The sequence below is a fragment of the Phyllobates terribilis genome, unplaced genomic scaffold (genome assembly GCF_046119375.1).
Source record: "Phyllobates terribilis strain yellow unplaced genomic scaffold, ASM4611937v1 Scaffold_1__5_contigs__length_1240528914, whole genome shotgun sequence".
In the NCBI taxonomy this organism is placed as follows: domain Eukaryota; kingdom Metazoa; phylum Chordata; class Amphibia; order Anura; family Dendrobatidae; genus Phyllobates; species Phyllobates terribilis.
In genome coordinates, this window is record NW_027362761.1 from 493048676 (window position 1) to 493063631 (window position 14956).

At 39.3% G+C, this 14956-nt stretch overlaps 1 protein-coding gene across 4 annotated transcripts in view; it reads left to right on the top strand.

Moving 5' to 3' along the window:
* Window positions 1–14956, top strand: part of IQGAP2 (IQ motif containing GTPase activating protein 2) — a 366951-nt gene that overhangs the window by 318285 nt on the left and 33710 nt on the right. For all 4 annotated transcript variants that reach the window (XM_073680151.1, XM_073680154.1, XM_073680153.1 and 1 more), the window contains 4 exons: window positions 1953–2161; window positions 6528–6677; window positions 10157–10320; window positions 14487–14711. In XM_073680151.1, the coding sequence (XP_073536252.1) occupies window positions 1953–2161; window positions 6528–6677; window positions 10157–10320; window positions 14487–14711 (748 nt within the window). The remainder of the gene's footprint in view (window positions 1–1952; window positions 2162–6527; window positions 6678–10156; window positions 10321–14486; window positions 14712–14956) is intronic.

Genomic DNA, 14956 nt, shown 5'->3' on the forward strand with positions numbered 1-14956 from the left:
CTTCCTCAGGGGTAGAATTAGAAATATAAGATGAAGAAAAGACCCCACGCATATCGCCACCTGCTTTATGGCTTCCTCAGGGGTAGAAGTCATCTTCTTCTGACTTCTATCCCTGAGGAAGCCACAAAGCAGGTGGCAATTTGCATGGAGTCCTTTCCTTGTCTTATATTTATATGCCTCAATTCACAGGTTTCCCTTTCATTCTTTCCCTGCTTCTTTTAAATCTCTTACTTTAATGGTCATCATTATGGCAGCATGTCTTGACCTAGATTTATCTAGATTTATAATGCTTTGTGTGCACCGATTCTTACATTGGTTTGAACATCATCTTACTGACAGCACAGACTTATACTGGTTGCATATCGTTGACATTATTCCTGATGTTTTTATTATGATGAACTAATTTTTCTTTGTTACCATCATTGTATATTCATTACGGTTATGCTGTGCATGAATTTTTCCTGTAGTGTATCCTATATATTATGATTCACTAGGCAGATGAGGATAGGTGTCAGTGTTAATATGGACGCACTTAGTCTGTTTCCAAGTAGCTTATTGGCTTTTTAAAATGTTTTTAGTATTTTTGTTTTGATTTGTCCCCTTGTTATAATAAAAGTTATTTCTTAATTTTGTGATCCCATCACTTTTTGCATACTTCTTTCTCTTGTATTGTTGGTATTTTTCTAAGCATGCGATTTGGGTGATTCCGACTTATTAAGTAGTGTCCTCAGAATTTTGTTTTCTATGGATTGTGAATGTGATACAGAAGAAGGCAAAGTGAACCTGCTGCCATATTTTAAGTCCATAAACTGTCACTATGCCAATCAACCTGAAAGTAATAGGTTTCTGAAGATTCTTCTGTGTAAATTGTCCATTACAGAAAAAAGTTTAAAATGGAATTCTAAAATGGCACATGCTGGATATTGATTACTCTTGAAGAGTCATCTGGGCAGAAGGGTTGCCAACTTGAATTTTTATTTTTCAAGACGGCTATTTAGAGAAATCACAGACAGCCAACATTTTTGAGGGGAAATTGGAGAACCATATTAAATCATTAAGATTTTAAATAGAGATGAGCGAATCTGGCAAAATTCAAATTTACCAATTTGCAAAGATTTTCCCAGGAAATTGGATTTGCAGCGAAGTTATCCTCTGCGAATTAAATGTTACAAAAATAGAGTCAAAGTTTACAAAAATCCATATTCTGCAGAGTACAGATTTTTTTTTTTTAATTCACTCCGAACTAATTCAGCAAAATGGATCATGATCTTTAGCTGAATTCACTTGGAGCGAATTAGAAAAAAAAATATCCTGGAGAATACTGATTGTACAATTCGAGTAGAATTCAGTTTCACTTGAAAAATTTCTCATTTTAAGTGATACATCCATATAGCCTATAATCCTGATATAATATTAGCTGTATTCACGAGAACTGTAATATGATAACAACAAATACAACAGTTTCTCCAGCTTAAAAAAAAAACAAAAAAACAGACACATCAATTTCTTTTTATGGGCAGGGAAAAACTCATTCACTTTGGTGGTATGGTACATTCAAAACCTAAAGAGATGAACTGGAATAAGAGTTTATGTGCATGCAGCGTGTAGGCGCATGTTCACACTGGCCACTAAACAGACAAAACCCAAGACAAAAACAAAGTAAGTAAATACCTTGTAGTAAATGAGTAAATGGCAATAGTGCTTGTAAATAATATAGGGTACTTGGTTAACATAGTTTTGAAAAAAACGTAAAAGCCATCCCACCACGTCACGGTGACCCTATTCAGGGCAGTCCTAAATTTATTTTGCTTACTTTATTTTGGTATAATAAATCGTTTTTGTTTTTTTTTTCGTGGCAAAAATGCAACGTATGGACCAAGCCCTCAGTTTGACCGCTAAGTGTGTGTTTCTGACTTTTTTATTTTTTAATTATTATTATTTTGTATGATTAGTTTGCTCAGAAAACCCTCCCCTGAACGTCGTTCGGAAGTTTGTCTATCTCTTGGACCAAAGTGATTTAGACTTTCAAGAAGAGCTTGAAGTGACCAGACTAAGAGAAGAAGTAGTCACCAAGATTAGGTCAAATGCACAATTGGAAAAAGATCTCAGCCTCATGGATATTAAAATCGGCTTGTTGGTGAAAAACAGGATCACTCTCCAGGTTAGTGTTATTGGATTTTATTTTTTTTTTATTTCTGAGAAATTCAGGAAACAGGATGGCACTCCTAAAATATTTCTTGAGAACATCGGAAAAAGTGTAACCATGCATCCTTCCCTTGTAAATATACCCTGCAGGACCCACTGGTCTGACAGAGGCGTACTGGAGGTTGTAGTTAAATGTCCTAGCCTCGCAATATTTAGAAATTTGGAAAGCTACATTAATTTTTTGTAGTTAAAGTGTTTGTACAGGATTAGCAAAACCTGCCTGAGTTAGTTCACACTTGGCTGTGCAGCAATCTATGACCCCAGGACAGCAAAGAACCACGTAGCCGTGGGGCACGTTTTTTATGTACTTACCAGCACCTGCCATGTGTGAACTGAGCCGCCTTCTACAAACAATGCCGCATCTGTCTGTAGCATGCATTTAGTATTGCAGTTGAGCTCTATTAAAGTGAGTGTGGCACCATCCTTGAAAGAAAGTGCCCATGTTTTTTTTTCCAATCCTGTACAGCCCTATTATACATAAAAGTGAAATAAAGCAAGAAATAAAGTATAACCATTAGAGGAATTTGTATAGCATTTAGATATGTCATAGAAGCTGTACTCACTTAAGGCCTATCCACGTCAGTGTAGCCATCTCACAAGATAGTGTCTAACAAAACTGAGCAAAACAATTTGCAGCACCCAGGTCCAGCAACCACATTGGTATCCATGGTGGCAGCTCAACCAAAGTAACCATTCACTGCAACCTCTTGAGTGCCAAGTTCTCCATTTACTTTGACTATGGGTTGGAATCCTATTTTGGGCACCTCAGGTTTATACCACAAGTGCTGTATACAGTCATATGAAAAAGTTTGGGCACCCCTATTAATCTTAAGCTTAATGTTTTATAAAAATTGGTGTTTTTGCAACAGCTATTTCAGTTTGATATATGTAATAACTGTTGGATACAGTAATGTTTCTGCCTTGAAATGAGGTTTATTGTACTAACAGAAAATGTGCAATCTGCATTCAAACAAAATTTGACAGGTGCATAAGTATGGGCACCTCACCAGAAAAGTGACATTAATATTTAGTAGATCCTCCTTTTGCAAAAATAACAGCCTCTAGTCGCTTCCTGTAGCTTTTAATGAGTTCCTGGATCCTGGATGAAGGTATTTTTGACCATTCCTCTTTACAAAACAATTCCAGTTCAGTTAAGTTTGATGGTCACCGAGCATGGACAGCCTCTTCAAATGATCCCACAGATGTTCAATGATATTCAGGTCTGGGGACTGGGATGGCCATTTCAGAACATTGTAATTGTTCCTCTGCATGAATGCCTGAGTAGATTTGGAGCGGTGTTTTGGATCATTGTCTTGCTGAAAGATCCATCCACTGCGTAACTTCAACTTTATCACTGATTCTTGAACACTATTGCCAAGAATCTGCTGATACTGAGTGGAATCCATGCGTCCCTCAACTTTAACAAGATTCCCAGTGCCGGCATTGACCACACAGCCCCAAAGCATGATGGAACCTCCACCAAATTTTACTGTGGGTAGCAAGTGTTTTTCTTGGAATGCTGTGTTTTTTTGCCACCATGCATAACGCCTTTTTGTATGACCAAACAACTCAATCTTGGTTTCATCAGTCCACAGGACCTTCTTCCAAAAAGAAATAGGCTTCTTCAAATGTGCTTTTGCATACCTCAGCCGACTCTGTTTGTGCGTACTTGCAGAAACGGCTTCTTTCGCATCATTCTCCCATACAGCTTCTCCTTGTGCAAAGTGCGTTGTATAGTTGACCGATGCACAATGACACCATCTGCAGCAAGTTGATGCTGCAGCTTTCTGGAGGTGGTCTGAGGATTGTCCTTGACTGATCTCACCATTCTTCTTCTCTGCCTTTCTGATGTTTTTCTTGTCCTGACACTTCTGGCCTTAACAAGAACTGTCCCTATGTTCTTCCATTTCCTTACTATGTTCCTCACAGTGGAACTGACAGGTTAAATCTCTGAGACAGCTTTTTGTATCCTTCCCCTGAACAACTATGTTGAATAATCTTTGTTTTCAGATCATTTGACAGTTGTTTTGAGGAGCCCATGATGCCACTCTTCAGAGGAGATTCAAACAGGAGAACAACTTGCAAGTGGCCACTTTAAGTAGCTTTTCTCATGATTGCATACACCTGGCTATAAAGTTCAAAGCTCAATGAGGTTACAAAACCAAAAAAAGTGCTTTAGTAAGTCAGTAAAAAGTAGGCAGGAGTATTTAAAACAAGAAAATGATAAGGGTGCCCATACTTATGCAGCGGTCAAATTTTGTTTGAATGCAGATTGCACATTTTCTGTTAGCACAATAAACCTCATTTCAAGGCAGAAACATTACTGTGTCCAACAGTTATTACATATATCAAACTGAAATAGCTGTTGCAAAAACACCAATTTTTATAAAACATTAAGCTTAAGATTAATAGGGGTGCCCAAACTTTTTCATATGACTGTATCTCTTTAGTATATTGGTAGCTCAACCAAAGCCCTGTGAACTTTTTATCACCTACCACCATTCTTGGTGTCTCTTCTGATTATTACCCCCCTTGCAACACCATAACTATGGCATGACATTTGCCATGCTGCATCATCATTACATCACAGGGTCTACTAATCCGAAGACTCGCCCATGATACTGGCAGATAGTTGGAAGTTTGCAGTGCTTTGATCGAGCTTCCACGGACTGCCCACGTTACTGCTGAACTAGGATCCTGAAAATCTGTCTGCTCAACTCTAAACAGGGCCTGAGGTGTATATAGTGACTTTCCATGCCCTGGTCAACCACAAAAATTACACAGGGAGATGAAGGCCCTTTTTAAAGGATTACATATCCCACAGTAATTATAAGAGTTTGATGTCCCAGAGGAGGAGGTGTCCTCAACTGATTTGGTAACGCCATAAAGATGTCACAACAAAATTTTTATTTCAAAAACTGTTTAAATTACCTATGTACTTATGTGCAAGTTTATTAATATACTTACTAATCACCGATTTCTCCAGTTTCCAGCTTTGCTCTAGTCCTCTTCTTGCCCACGTGACCTGCAAACAGACTAAGCTGCTCACACAGTAGTTTGTGTGAGTCGGCAGTCGCCTTCTCTTTGTAAGTCTATGTAGCCTTGTTCGAGGCCTCATAGACTTATATCAAAGGAAGTAGCTCCACAACACACAATGGTCACTGTGCGAGCTGGCACAGAAGAGGAGTGCTCACGTGTGACTGGAGCGGCGCTGGAAACCATAGAAGACTGCAATCTGTAAATATAGCAATACATTTATACATCATTACACAGGTAATTAGGACATTTTACGAAATAAAAATTTTGTTGGCACTTCAATTATGAGCAAATTTCACCTCACAGCTTGGTCTCCAAAATATTGTCCTATATTGTCAAGTCAATGCAAATAATTATTATTGGATACTAACACAGATTCCTAAAAGGGGTTTCCAGGGTTAGAAAAAAAGTGTCTGATTTCTTCCAAAAGCAAAGCCACACCGATCCGAAGGTTATGTGTAACCACATTTACTCTACTCAATATAGCTGAACTGCAATACCAGAAACAACCAATGGCCAAGTGTGGGGCTGCTTTTTTGAACAAACAAGTAATATTGCTATTTTGTGATTGGTTGAAAATCATTACATGAGTACTTGCACCACCTCTTTCGAGGGCTCCTTAATTTAGGTTGGCAGCAGGAAAGATTTTGGGACTCTAGACTTTGCAACTTCTAAATGTATGGAGGCATTTGAATCCTAAATTGTTGGACCTTTTAACGACCTCCCCCGATTCCTCAGAAGAACGCCCTCAAATTTACTCCAACGAGATCATTTTAATTCTTATGAGCATAAACAATGACCTATTTGCAGCTCGAAGGACAATCCCTTGAAATTCAGGCCTAGTATGAAGAGGTAACCCAATCATTGTCTAGATCAGGGGTCGGCAAACTTGTGTGTGTTTTCCAACTTAGAATAATTAAATCTGAAGAACTGATTGTGCCATGTAATATGAAAGTCCTATAACAGTGAGGGTCTGGCCACATGGGTCAGATACATAGAGGATTTTACTGTACATTGTCCTGGCTCTGCAGCACTATGCCAGACAAATATGTCATGCTGTATATTGCTGATCCCTGGCATAGAGGAACTTTATATTTAGGCTGGAGAAACGTACAAGTGACAAGTTGTTGAAAAAAATTTAAATAAAAAGTTGAATTTTTTTAATTAGAGGAAATGTGTAATTTACGGAAAACTGCACCATTCACCAGGGAAAGTCCGCTCTGAACTTAATTAATGTTGTGTACATGCATATTGCTAAACACAGAGATCTGTGTATCTCTCTGCAGGATGTTGTGTCTCACAGCAAGAAGCTGAACAAGAAGAGCAAAGGGCAAGTAGAAGAGATGCTGACAGTCGATAAGCAGGGTATTAAAGGGCTCAGCAAAGAGAAAAGGAAGAAACTGGAAGCATACCAGCATCTGTTTTATCTTCTTCAGGTATGTGAATCAAGAGAAAATAAAATCCAAGGAAAATAAATATATACGATAAGTAAAAAGTGATGCATTTAGGAAAAAAGGTCTCCTGTGTTCTGCCACTTTGTCAGTGGGCTGCAACTGGAATTGTGGAGCAACCTTATTCAACTTAATGGGGCCAAGCTGCAAACACAGCTAATTGAAAAAAAATCTAATCTCAGACTAACCTTTGGCAAGCACTCGGTAACTGCTTGTTTTAATCAGTGGCTTTTACCTCTCTCCTGGGCAATGCTTTCTTCTACATCTCTTGTAATGTGCCAGTTTCCACAATGACATTTTGACCTAAACATGGATGAGAGTCTCATTAGCCACGGCTTATGGGAATCAGATTGTAAAACATTAAGGTCTCTCTGGGTTTCTCAGTAACAGAACTATATATATTATATCTCCTTCAGACGTTCTAATATTTCCAGTGCTGGAAAAAACAGTACCGGGGCTATCCGTGTGTACAATCCGTGTGCCGTCCGTGTGTGACATGTACTTGAATAGAATGTAGAATAGAAATGACAGATGTTTTGGTGTTAGATGTGCAAAGATAGAGGATAGATAGATAGAAAGATGTCTGTGAGATATATAGTTAGTAATTAGTGCAGTGTGTGGGTAGTTTTCTGTACGTGTATTTACAGTGGGTACGGAAAGTATTCAGACTCCTTTAAATTTTTCACTCTTTGTTTCATTGCAGTCATTTGGTAAATTCTAAAAAGTTCATTTTTTTTCTCATTAAAGTACACTCTGCACCCCATCTTGACTGCAAAAAAACAGAAATGTAGAAATTTTTGCAAATTTATTAAAAAAGAAAAACTGAAATATCACATGGTCATAAGTATTCAGACCCTTTGCTCAGACACTCATATTTAAGTCACATGCAGTTAATTTCCTTGTGATCCTCCTTCAGATGGTTCTACTCCTTCATTGGAGTCCAGCTGTGTTTAATTAAACTGACAGGACTTGATTTAGAAAGGCACACACCTGTCTATATAAGACCTCACAGCTCACAGTGCATGTCAGACCAAATGAGAATCATGAGCTCAAAGGAACTGCCCAAGGAGCTCAGAGACAGAATTGTGGCAAGGCACAGATCTGGCCAAGGTTCCAAAGAATTTCTGCATTACTCAAGGTTCCTAAAAGCACAGTGGCCTCCATAATCCTTAAATGGAGCATGTGTACTCCCCAAGATCTATGGTGCTAGGGGTGCAAAATTTCGAAAGAAAAAAAAGTAGTACTTAATTTTTGAATTTTTTTTCCTTTTGAAATTTTGCATCCCTACTGCCCCTGTGCCCCTTGCCCCCATCCTATGCCTCTGCAGCATGGTACCGGGAAATGATATTTACTTATTCTTGCCACATTCTGAAATGATCCCGCTATTATCGTTCTGCTCTATACTTCCGAATGTTTTGGAAACCTGGTGGTATTAGAATGATTACACCTGAGCTAACTGCAGAGGTGGAGACCAGATCGGTACGTTGGAGCTACAGCGTGATCTTTTATCTAAAAATATTCAACAACATTCATTGTTTTTATGGGCCCCATGCCATGTTATGCAGAGGGCCTCGTCACCCTGCGGGCAGCTGATTCATGTTATATCATTGCATTTCACATGTTGGTCTCTCTGTTCTGGTTCATGTTTAGAGTCTGTAGATTTACTGTCACGTGTAGTCAAAGCCACCATGTTTCTTTTCTGTATATACAACCTGCTGATAATTCCCATGTAGGGCTTCACGGGAAAGAATATTTCTGCCCGAATTCCTGTAGGTGCAAACATTTTTTATGCTGTATACATTACCTAATATATTATTTGGATAACATTATTGCTTCTAGAAATTCACATTGGAACATATAAATTTATTTAAGCCAGTTATATAGCATACATGCATTGAGGAATGTGGCAATATAAATCATATTCATGAATATATTGAGGAAAAATGGACCTGCTCACTAACATATATTAGATGTAAAATAGATAAAACAACAGTATTCACAAGGGACCATAGTAATATATAATTCAGAATTTATAGGGTTTTTTTTTAGTACAATTCATCGATATCTAATCAGTGGGGGGTGGAGGGGTGGGGTCTGACTCTCGGCACCCCTAATGTTCGTGCCATTACAGGGCCACATGGAGCGCTGCTTCTGTAAAGATCTGAACTGTAATGTGTGGCATAGCCGCAATTAAAGAGAGCCTGTCACCAGATCAAAACTGGCACTTATTTAATTCTCCTAGCGAATGAGATTTATTATTTTTGTTGTTATTATTATTATTATTTTTTTAGGTCCACAATACGGTTCATTTTTATTTAGTGCTAATTTTTAAAATCTTTTTCAAGGGGGGCGTTGCTTACACGGCACTAATACAGATGAGCCTACAGACACGCCCCAGAGGCTCCTGTGAGCCACACCCTCTTGGACCATAGAATTGAATACTAAATGAAAAGGCTCATATCTTGGGAACTGTATATTGGATTTTAAAAAAAAAGATTATTCAGGATAGGAGTGGGAATACAATAAGAGCAAAAACTGGCCACTTTTGACCTGGTGAATGGTCCTCTTTAAAGTGGGTGTCTCACAAAGAAAGTAAACTTTAATCAATACATCTTGGAATAAAAATCAGTTACATAATTGGATGTGTTAAAAAAAAATGTTCCTGTGCTGAGATAATCTTATAAATGTGCCCCTGCTGTGTACTGTGTAATGGCTGTGTCTGACCGTACAGTGACATGGTCTGATCATACCAAGGCAACTGGGCTGGGGAGGAAGAAAAAGAGGAAACAGACAGGACAGCATGGGGTCACATCTGATTCTTTCTGTAACTAAAAATATTCCCCCCTTCCTATTTAAAAACTTGTTTTACCTCACAAAACGAATCAGCTGCGATCTCATGCTGTCCTGACTGTATACTCTTTTTGCTTCCTCCCCTGCCCAGGAGCTGTGGTATGATCAGACCATGTTCCTGTATGGTCAGACACAGCCATTACACAGTACACAGCAGGGGCACATTTATAAGATTATCTCAGCACAGGAACATTTTATTTATACACATCCAATTCTGGAAATTATTATTATTCTAAGATCTATTAAATTAATTAAAATGTACTTTGTTTATGGGAAAACCCCTTTTAGTTTTTTTCCCTGAAACTAGCAATAAGGCTGAGCAGTGCTAGTCTATTGCCAACCAAGAGAGCAGAGGGAAGTGTATGGCTTGGCAGAGCTCATACAAATGCCGCCCATTATACAGTATATTGTATTCATGAGTGCAGCCCCCAATGGACAATATTTCAAAGGTTATGAGACCTCAGTAATGTGTAACAATTTGTAGAAATGTGTCAGATTTCCTGCTTTGCCTATCGATATTTATATCCAACCTGTTAATGAACTTTTCAGATAGATGTTTTCTATGATTGTCTATGTGAAGCTTCTCTGTGTGAGTTCACTACTTTATCTTCTAGACTAACCCAACTTACCTGGCCAAGCTGATCTTCCAGATGCCTCAGAATAAGTCCACCAAGTTTATGGACACTGTGATCTTCACACTGTACAATTATGCTTCCAATCAACGGGAAGAATACCTTCTATTAAAACTCTTTGAAACTGCACTGCAAGAGGAAATAAAGTATGTATTGATGTATTTTACATATCTTATAATGGTTATCTCCAACTTGTGACTCTTCAGCTGTTACAAAAATCAATCTCTCAGCAATGCCTTAACAGCTGGACTATCGGGGAAATAGTAAACCCTGTGTAGACTGCCAGCTGGCTTGGGGAGTCTTCAAGGCGAGACAATACTCCAAGTGAAGAAAAGTATGCGAATTATGTCTACTCTAGAAGAACCTTTCCTTCTGCGGAGGAGCTAATTTGCATACATTTCTTCCCTAGGATGCATTTCTTGGCCTATAAGATTCCCCATGCCAGCTGACAGTCACCACAAGGAGAAACATTGCCCTCCTAGACCCAGATCTAAGTCCTCTCATCCTACTAGTCAATACCCAGCTCTACACTGAAAAAGGCAAGAACCTCTTTTGGAGGTAGTTCTGATTTGGCTTATTATATCCTTAGTTGTACTTTAAGACTCATTTAAAGGAACCAACTACAGAAGCTCAGTGCATATAATGTGTGTCTCCGTATATATAACGTAAATTCGACATAGATATGGATATGGTTTTCTAATTATTTTAAAAATATACAGTACAGACCAAAAGTTTGGACACACCTTCTCATTTAAAGATTTTTCTGTATTTTCATGACTATGAAAATTGTACATTCACACTGAAGGCATCAAAACTATGAATTAACACATGTGGAATTATATACTTAACAAAAAAGTGTGAAACAACTGAAAATATGTCTTATATTCTAGGTTCTTCAAAGTAGCCACCTTTTGCTTTGATGACTGCTTTGCACACTCTTGGCATTCTCTTTATGAGCTTCAAGAGGTAGTCACCGGAAATGGTTTTCGCTTCACAGGTGTGCCCTGTCAGGTTTAATAAGTGGGATTTCTTGCCTTATAAATGGGGTTGGGACCATCAGTTGTGTTGTGCAGAAGTCTTGTGGATACACAGCTGATAGTCCTACTGAATAGACTGTTAGAATTTGTATTATGGCAAGGAAAAAAGCAGCTAAGTAAAGAAAAACGAGTGGCCATCATTACTTTAAGAAATGGAGGTCAGTCAGTCTGAAAAAATTGGGAAAACTTTGAAAGTGTCCCCAAGTGCAGTTGCAAAAACCATCAAGTGCTACAAAGAAACTGGCTCACATGAGGACCGCCCCAGGAAAGGAAGACCAAGAGTCACCTCTGCTTCTGAGGATAAGTTTATCCGAGTCACCAGCCTCAGAAATCGCAGGTTAACAGCAGCTCAGATTAGAGACCAGGTCAATGCCACACAGAGTTCTAGCAGCAAACACATCTCTTGAACAACTGTTTAGAGGAAACTTTGTGCAGCAGTCCTTCATGGTAAAATAGCTGCTAGGAAACCACTGCTAAGGACAGGCAACAAGCAGAAGAGACTTGTTTGGGCTGGTGACACTGTTGGGGATTTATTCAAAATTGAAGGCATACTGAACCAGCATGGCTACCACAGCATCTTGCAGCGGCATGCTATTCCATCCGGTTTGCGTTTAGTTGGACCATCATTTATTTTTCAACAGGACAATGACCCCAATCACACCTCCAGGCTGTGTAAGGGCTATTTGACCAAGATGGGGAGTGATGGGGTGGTACGTCAGATGACCTGGCCTCCACAGTCACCAGACCTGAACCCAATCGAGATGGTTTGGGGTGAGCTGGACCGCAGAGTGAAGGCAAAAGGGCCAACAAGTGCTAAGCATCTCTGGGAACTCCTTCAAGATTGTTGGAAGACCATTTCCGGTGACTACCTCTTGAAGCACATCAAGAGAATGCCAAGAGTGTGCAAAGCAGTCATCAAAGCAAAAGGTGGCTACTTTGAAGAACCTAGAATATAAGACATATTTTCAGTTGTTTCACACTTTTTTGTTAAGTATATAATTCCACATGTGTTAATTCATAGTTTTGATGCCTTCAGTGTGAATGTACAATTTTCATAGTCATGAAAATACAGAAAAATCTTTAAATGAGAAGGTGTGTCCAAACTTTTAGTCTGTACTGTAAGTCTGAAAATTGTGATGTGCATTTGTATTCAGTCCCTGGAGTCAATACCTCGTAGAACCACGTTTCGCTACAATTCTACTGCAAGTCTTTTGGGGTATGTCTCTACCAGCTTTGCACATCTAAAGGCTGACATTTTTGCACATTCTTCTTTGCAAACTTGATCTAGCTCAGAAAGATTGGATGGAGGTGTGTGTGACCAACAATTTTTTTTCAAGTCTTGCCACAGGTTCTCAATGGGATTTAGGTCTGGACTGTGACTGGGCAATTCATACACAGGAATATGCTTTGATCTAAGCCATCCAGTTGAAGGTCTGGCAGTGTGTTTAGGTTCATTGTCCTGCAAGAAGGTGAACCTATGCCCTAGTCTCTAGTCTTTTGCAGCCTCAAATAGGTTTTTATCCAGGATTGCACAGGTTGTCCTCCAGGATTAGCTCCATCTATCTTCCCATCAACTCTGGCCAGCTTCCCTGTCCCTGCCCCTGCTTAAGAAAAGTATCCCCGCAGCATGATGTTGCTACCAGCATGTTTGATGATGGGGATGGTTGGTGTTTTCTGGCTGATGTGCAGTGTTAGATTTCTGCCACACAGCGCTTTTCATTTAGCCCAAAAATTTCTAATATGGTTTTATCTGACCAGAGCACCTTCTTCCACATGATGTAGGGGACACAGCTAGCATGTGAAAGAAGGTGCTCTGGTCAGATGAGACCAAAGTAGAACTTTTTGGTCTAATCCAGACCTGTATGTGTGGCGGAAACCTAACACTGCACATGACCCTGAAAACACCATCCCCATCATCAAACCTTTTGGTGGCAGCATCTTGCTATGCATATGCTTTTCTTCAGCAGGGACAGGGAAGCTTGTCTGAGTTGATGGGAAGATGGATAGAGTTAAATATAGGACAATCCTGGAGGAAAACTTATTAGAGGCTGCAAAAGACTTGAGACTGGGGCATAGGTTCACCTTCAAGCAGGACAACAACCTTAAACATAATGCCAGAGCTACAATGGATGGTTTAGATCAAAGCATATTCATGTGTGTCATCCCATTGCGAATCTGTGTCAAGACTTGAAAATTGCTGTTCACAGACGCCTCCATCCAATCTCACTGAGCGAGAGCGAGTGTGCCAAGAAGTATGGGCAATAATGTTTCCTGTAGATGTGCAAAGCTGGTAGAGATATACCTCCAAAGATTTGCAGCAGTAATTGCAGTGCAAGGTGCAGGGCTGTAGAGTCGGAGTCGTGGAGTCGGAGTGGTGTCCATTTTGGTAAAGTCGGTATAAAATGGACCGACTCCTAAAATATATAATAAATTGGGTACAGTAGTTCAATGCAGTTTGTGGGGAATATTTTTCATAAGAATTTGGGAAAGTTATGAAATGTCCTATAAATGTCTGTCCTATTCCTGATCTAAGGGTCTAGACTTTTAGCTGAGATGAATCTGTGCTACAGTAAATTCATCACTTAAACATGAGCCATGTATGAGGGAGTCGGTGTCGGACATTTGGCTTACCGACTCCACAGCCCTGGAAAGGTGGTCCTACAAAGTATTGCCTCAAGGGGGCTGAATACAAATGCATGTCACAATTTTCAGATTTATATTTATAAAATGTTTAGAAAACAATGCATCATTTCCTTTTACACTTCTCAAATGCTTTTGGTATAATATCACATAAAATCCAAATGATTAAATAAATCCTAAATTTGTGAATGTAACGTGAAAATATGTGAGAACTCACTGTGTGTGTGTATGTATATATACACATATATATTAATATATATTTATACAGTATATACAGTGTGTATATTTAATGGCAGCACGGTGGCTCAGTGGTTAGCACTGTAGCCTTGCCGCGCTGGGGTCCTGGGTTCAAATCCCACCAAGTACAACATCTACAAGGAGTTTTTATGTTCTCCCCTTGTTTGCGTGGGTTTCCTCCGGGTTCTCCGGTTTCCTCCCACACTCCAAAGACATACTGATAGGGAATTTACATTGTGAGCCCCAATGAGGACAGTGCCGATAATGTCTGTAAAGCGCCGTGAAATGAATGATGCTATACAAGTGAGTAAAATAAATATATGTGTTATATGTATTTTCATACCTGTTAACCATATATAAGGTTAATTAATGATTTCTTTGTTTTGCTTTTTTTTAAGGTCCAAAGTTGACCAGATCCAAGATATAGTCACAGGGAATCCAACAGTGATAAAGATGGTAGTCAGCTTTAATCGAGGAGCACGAGGGCAGAATACATTACGACAGCTCCTGGCGCCCGTGGTGAAAGAGATCATTGAAGATAAATCCCTGATCATCAATACCAGCCCGGTTGAGGTGTATAAGGCCTGGGTGAATCAGCTGGAAACAGCCACAGGGGAAGCAAGGTTAGACTTCTGGACATATTTATCATGAGACCTGGATTACTGAATGCAATGTAGGATAATTTTACTTAACTTCTTAAAGAAATGTGTTGATTTTACCAGATTGTGAGATCAGTCATAGATGAGAAATGTTGACTTCTCTTCCAGTTGTTGCGGCCTTTGTCAGTGCAGTCTGTGACCTTATAACGGCTGGTCCTACAAGTGCATCGTTAGTTAGTATCTTAGTTGAATTTTATAAGTGTGATGAT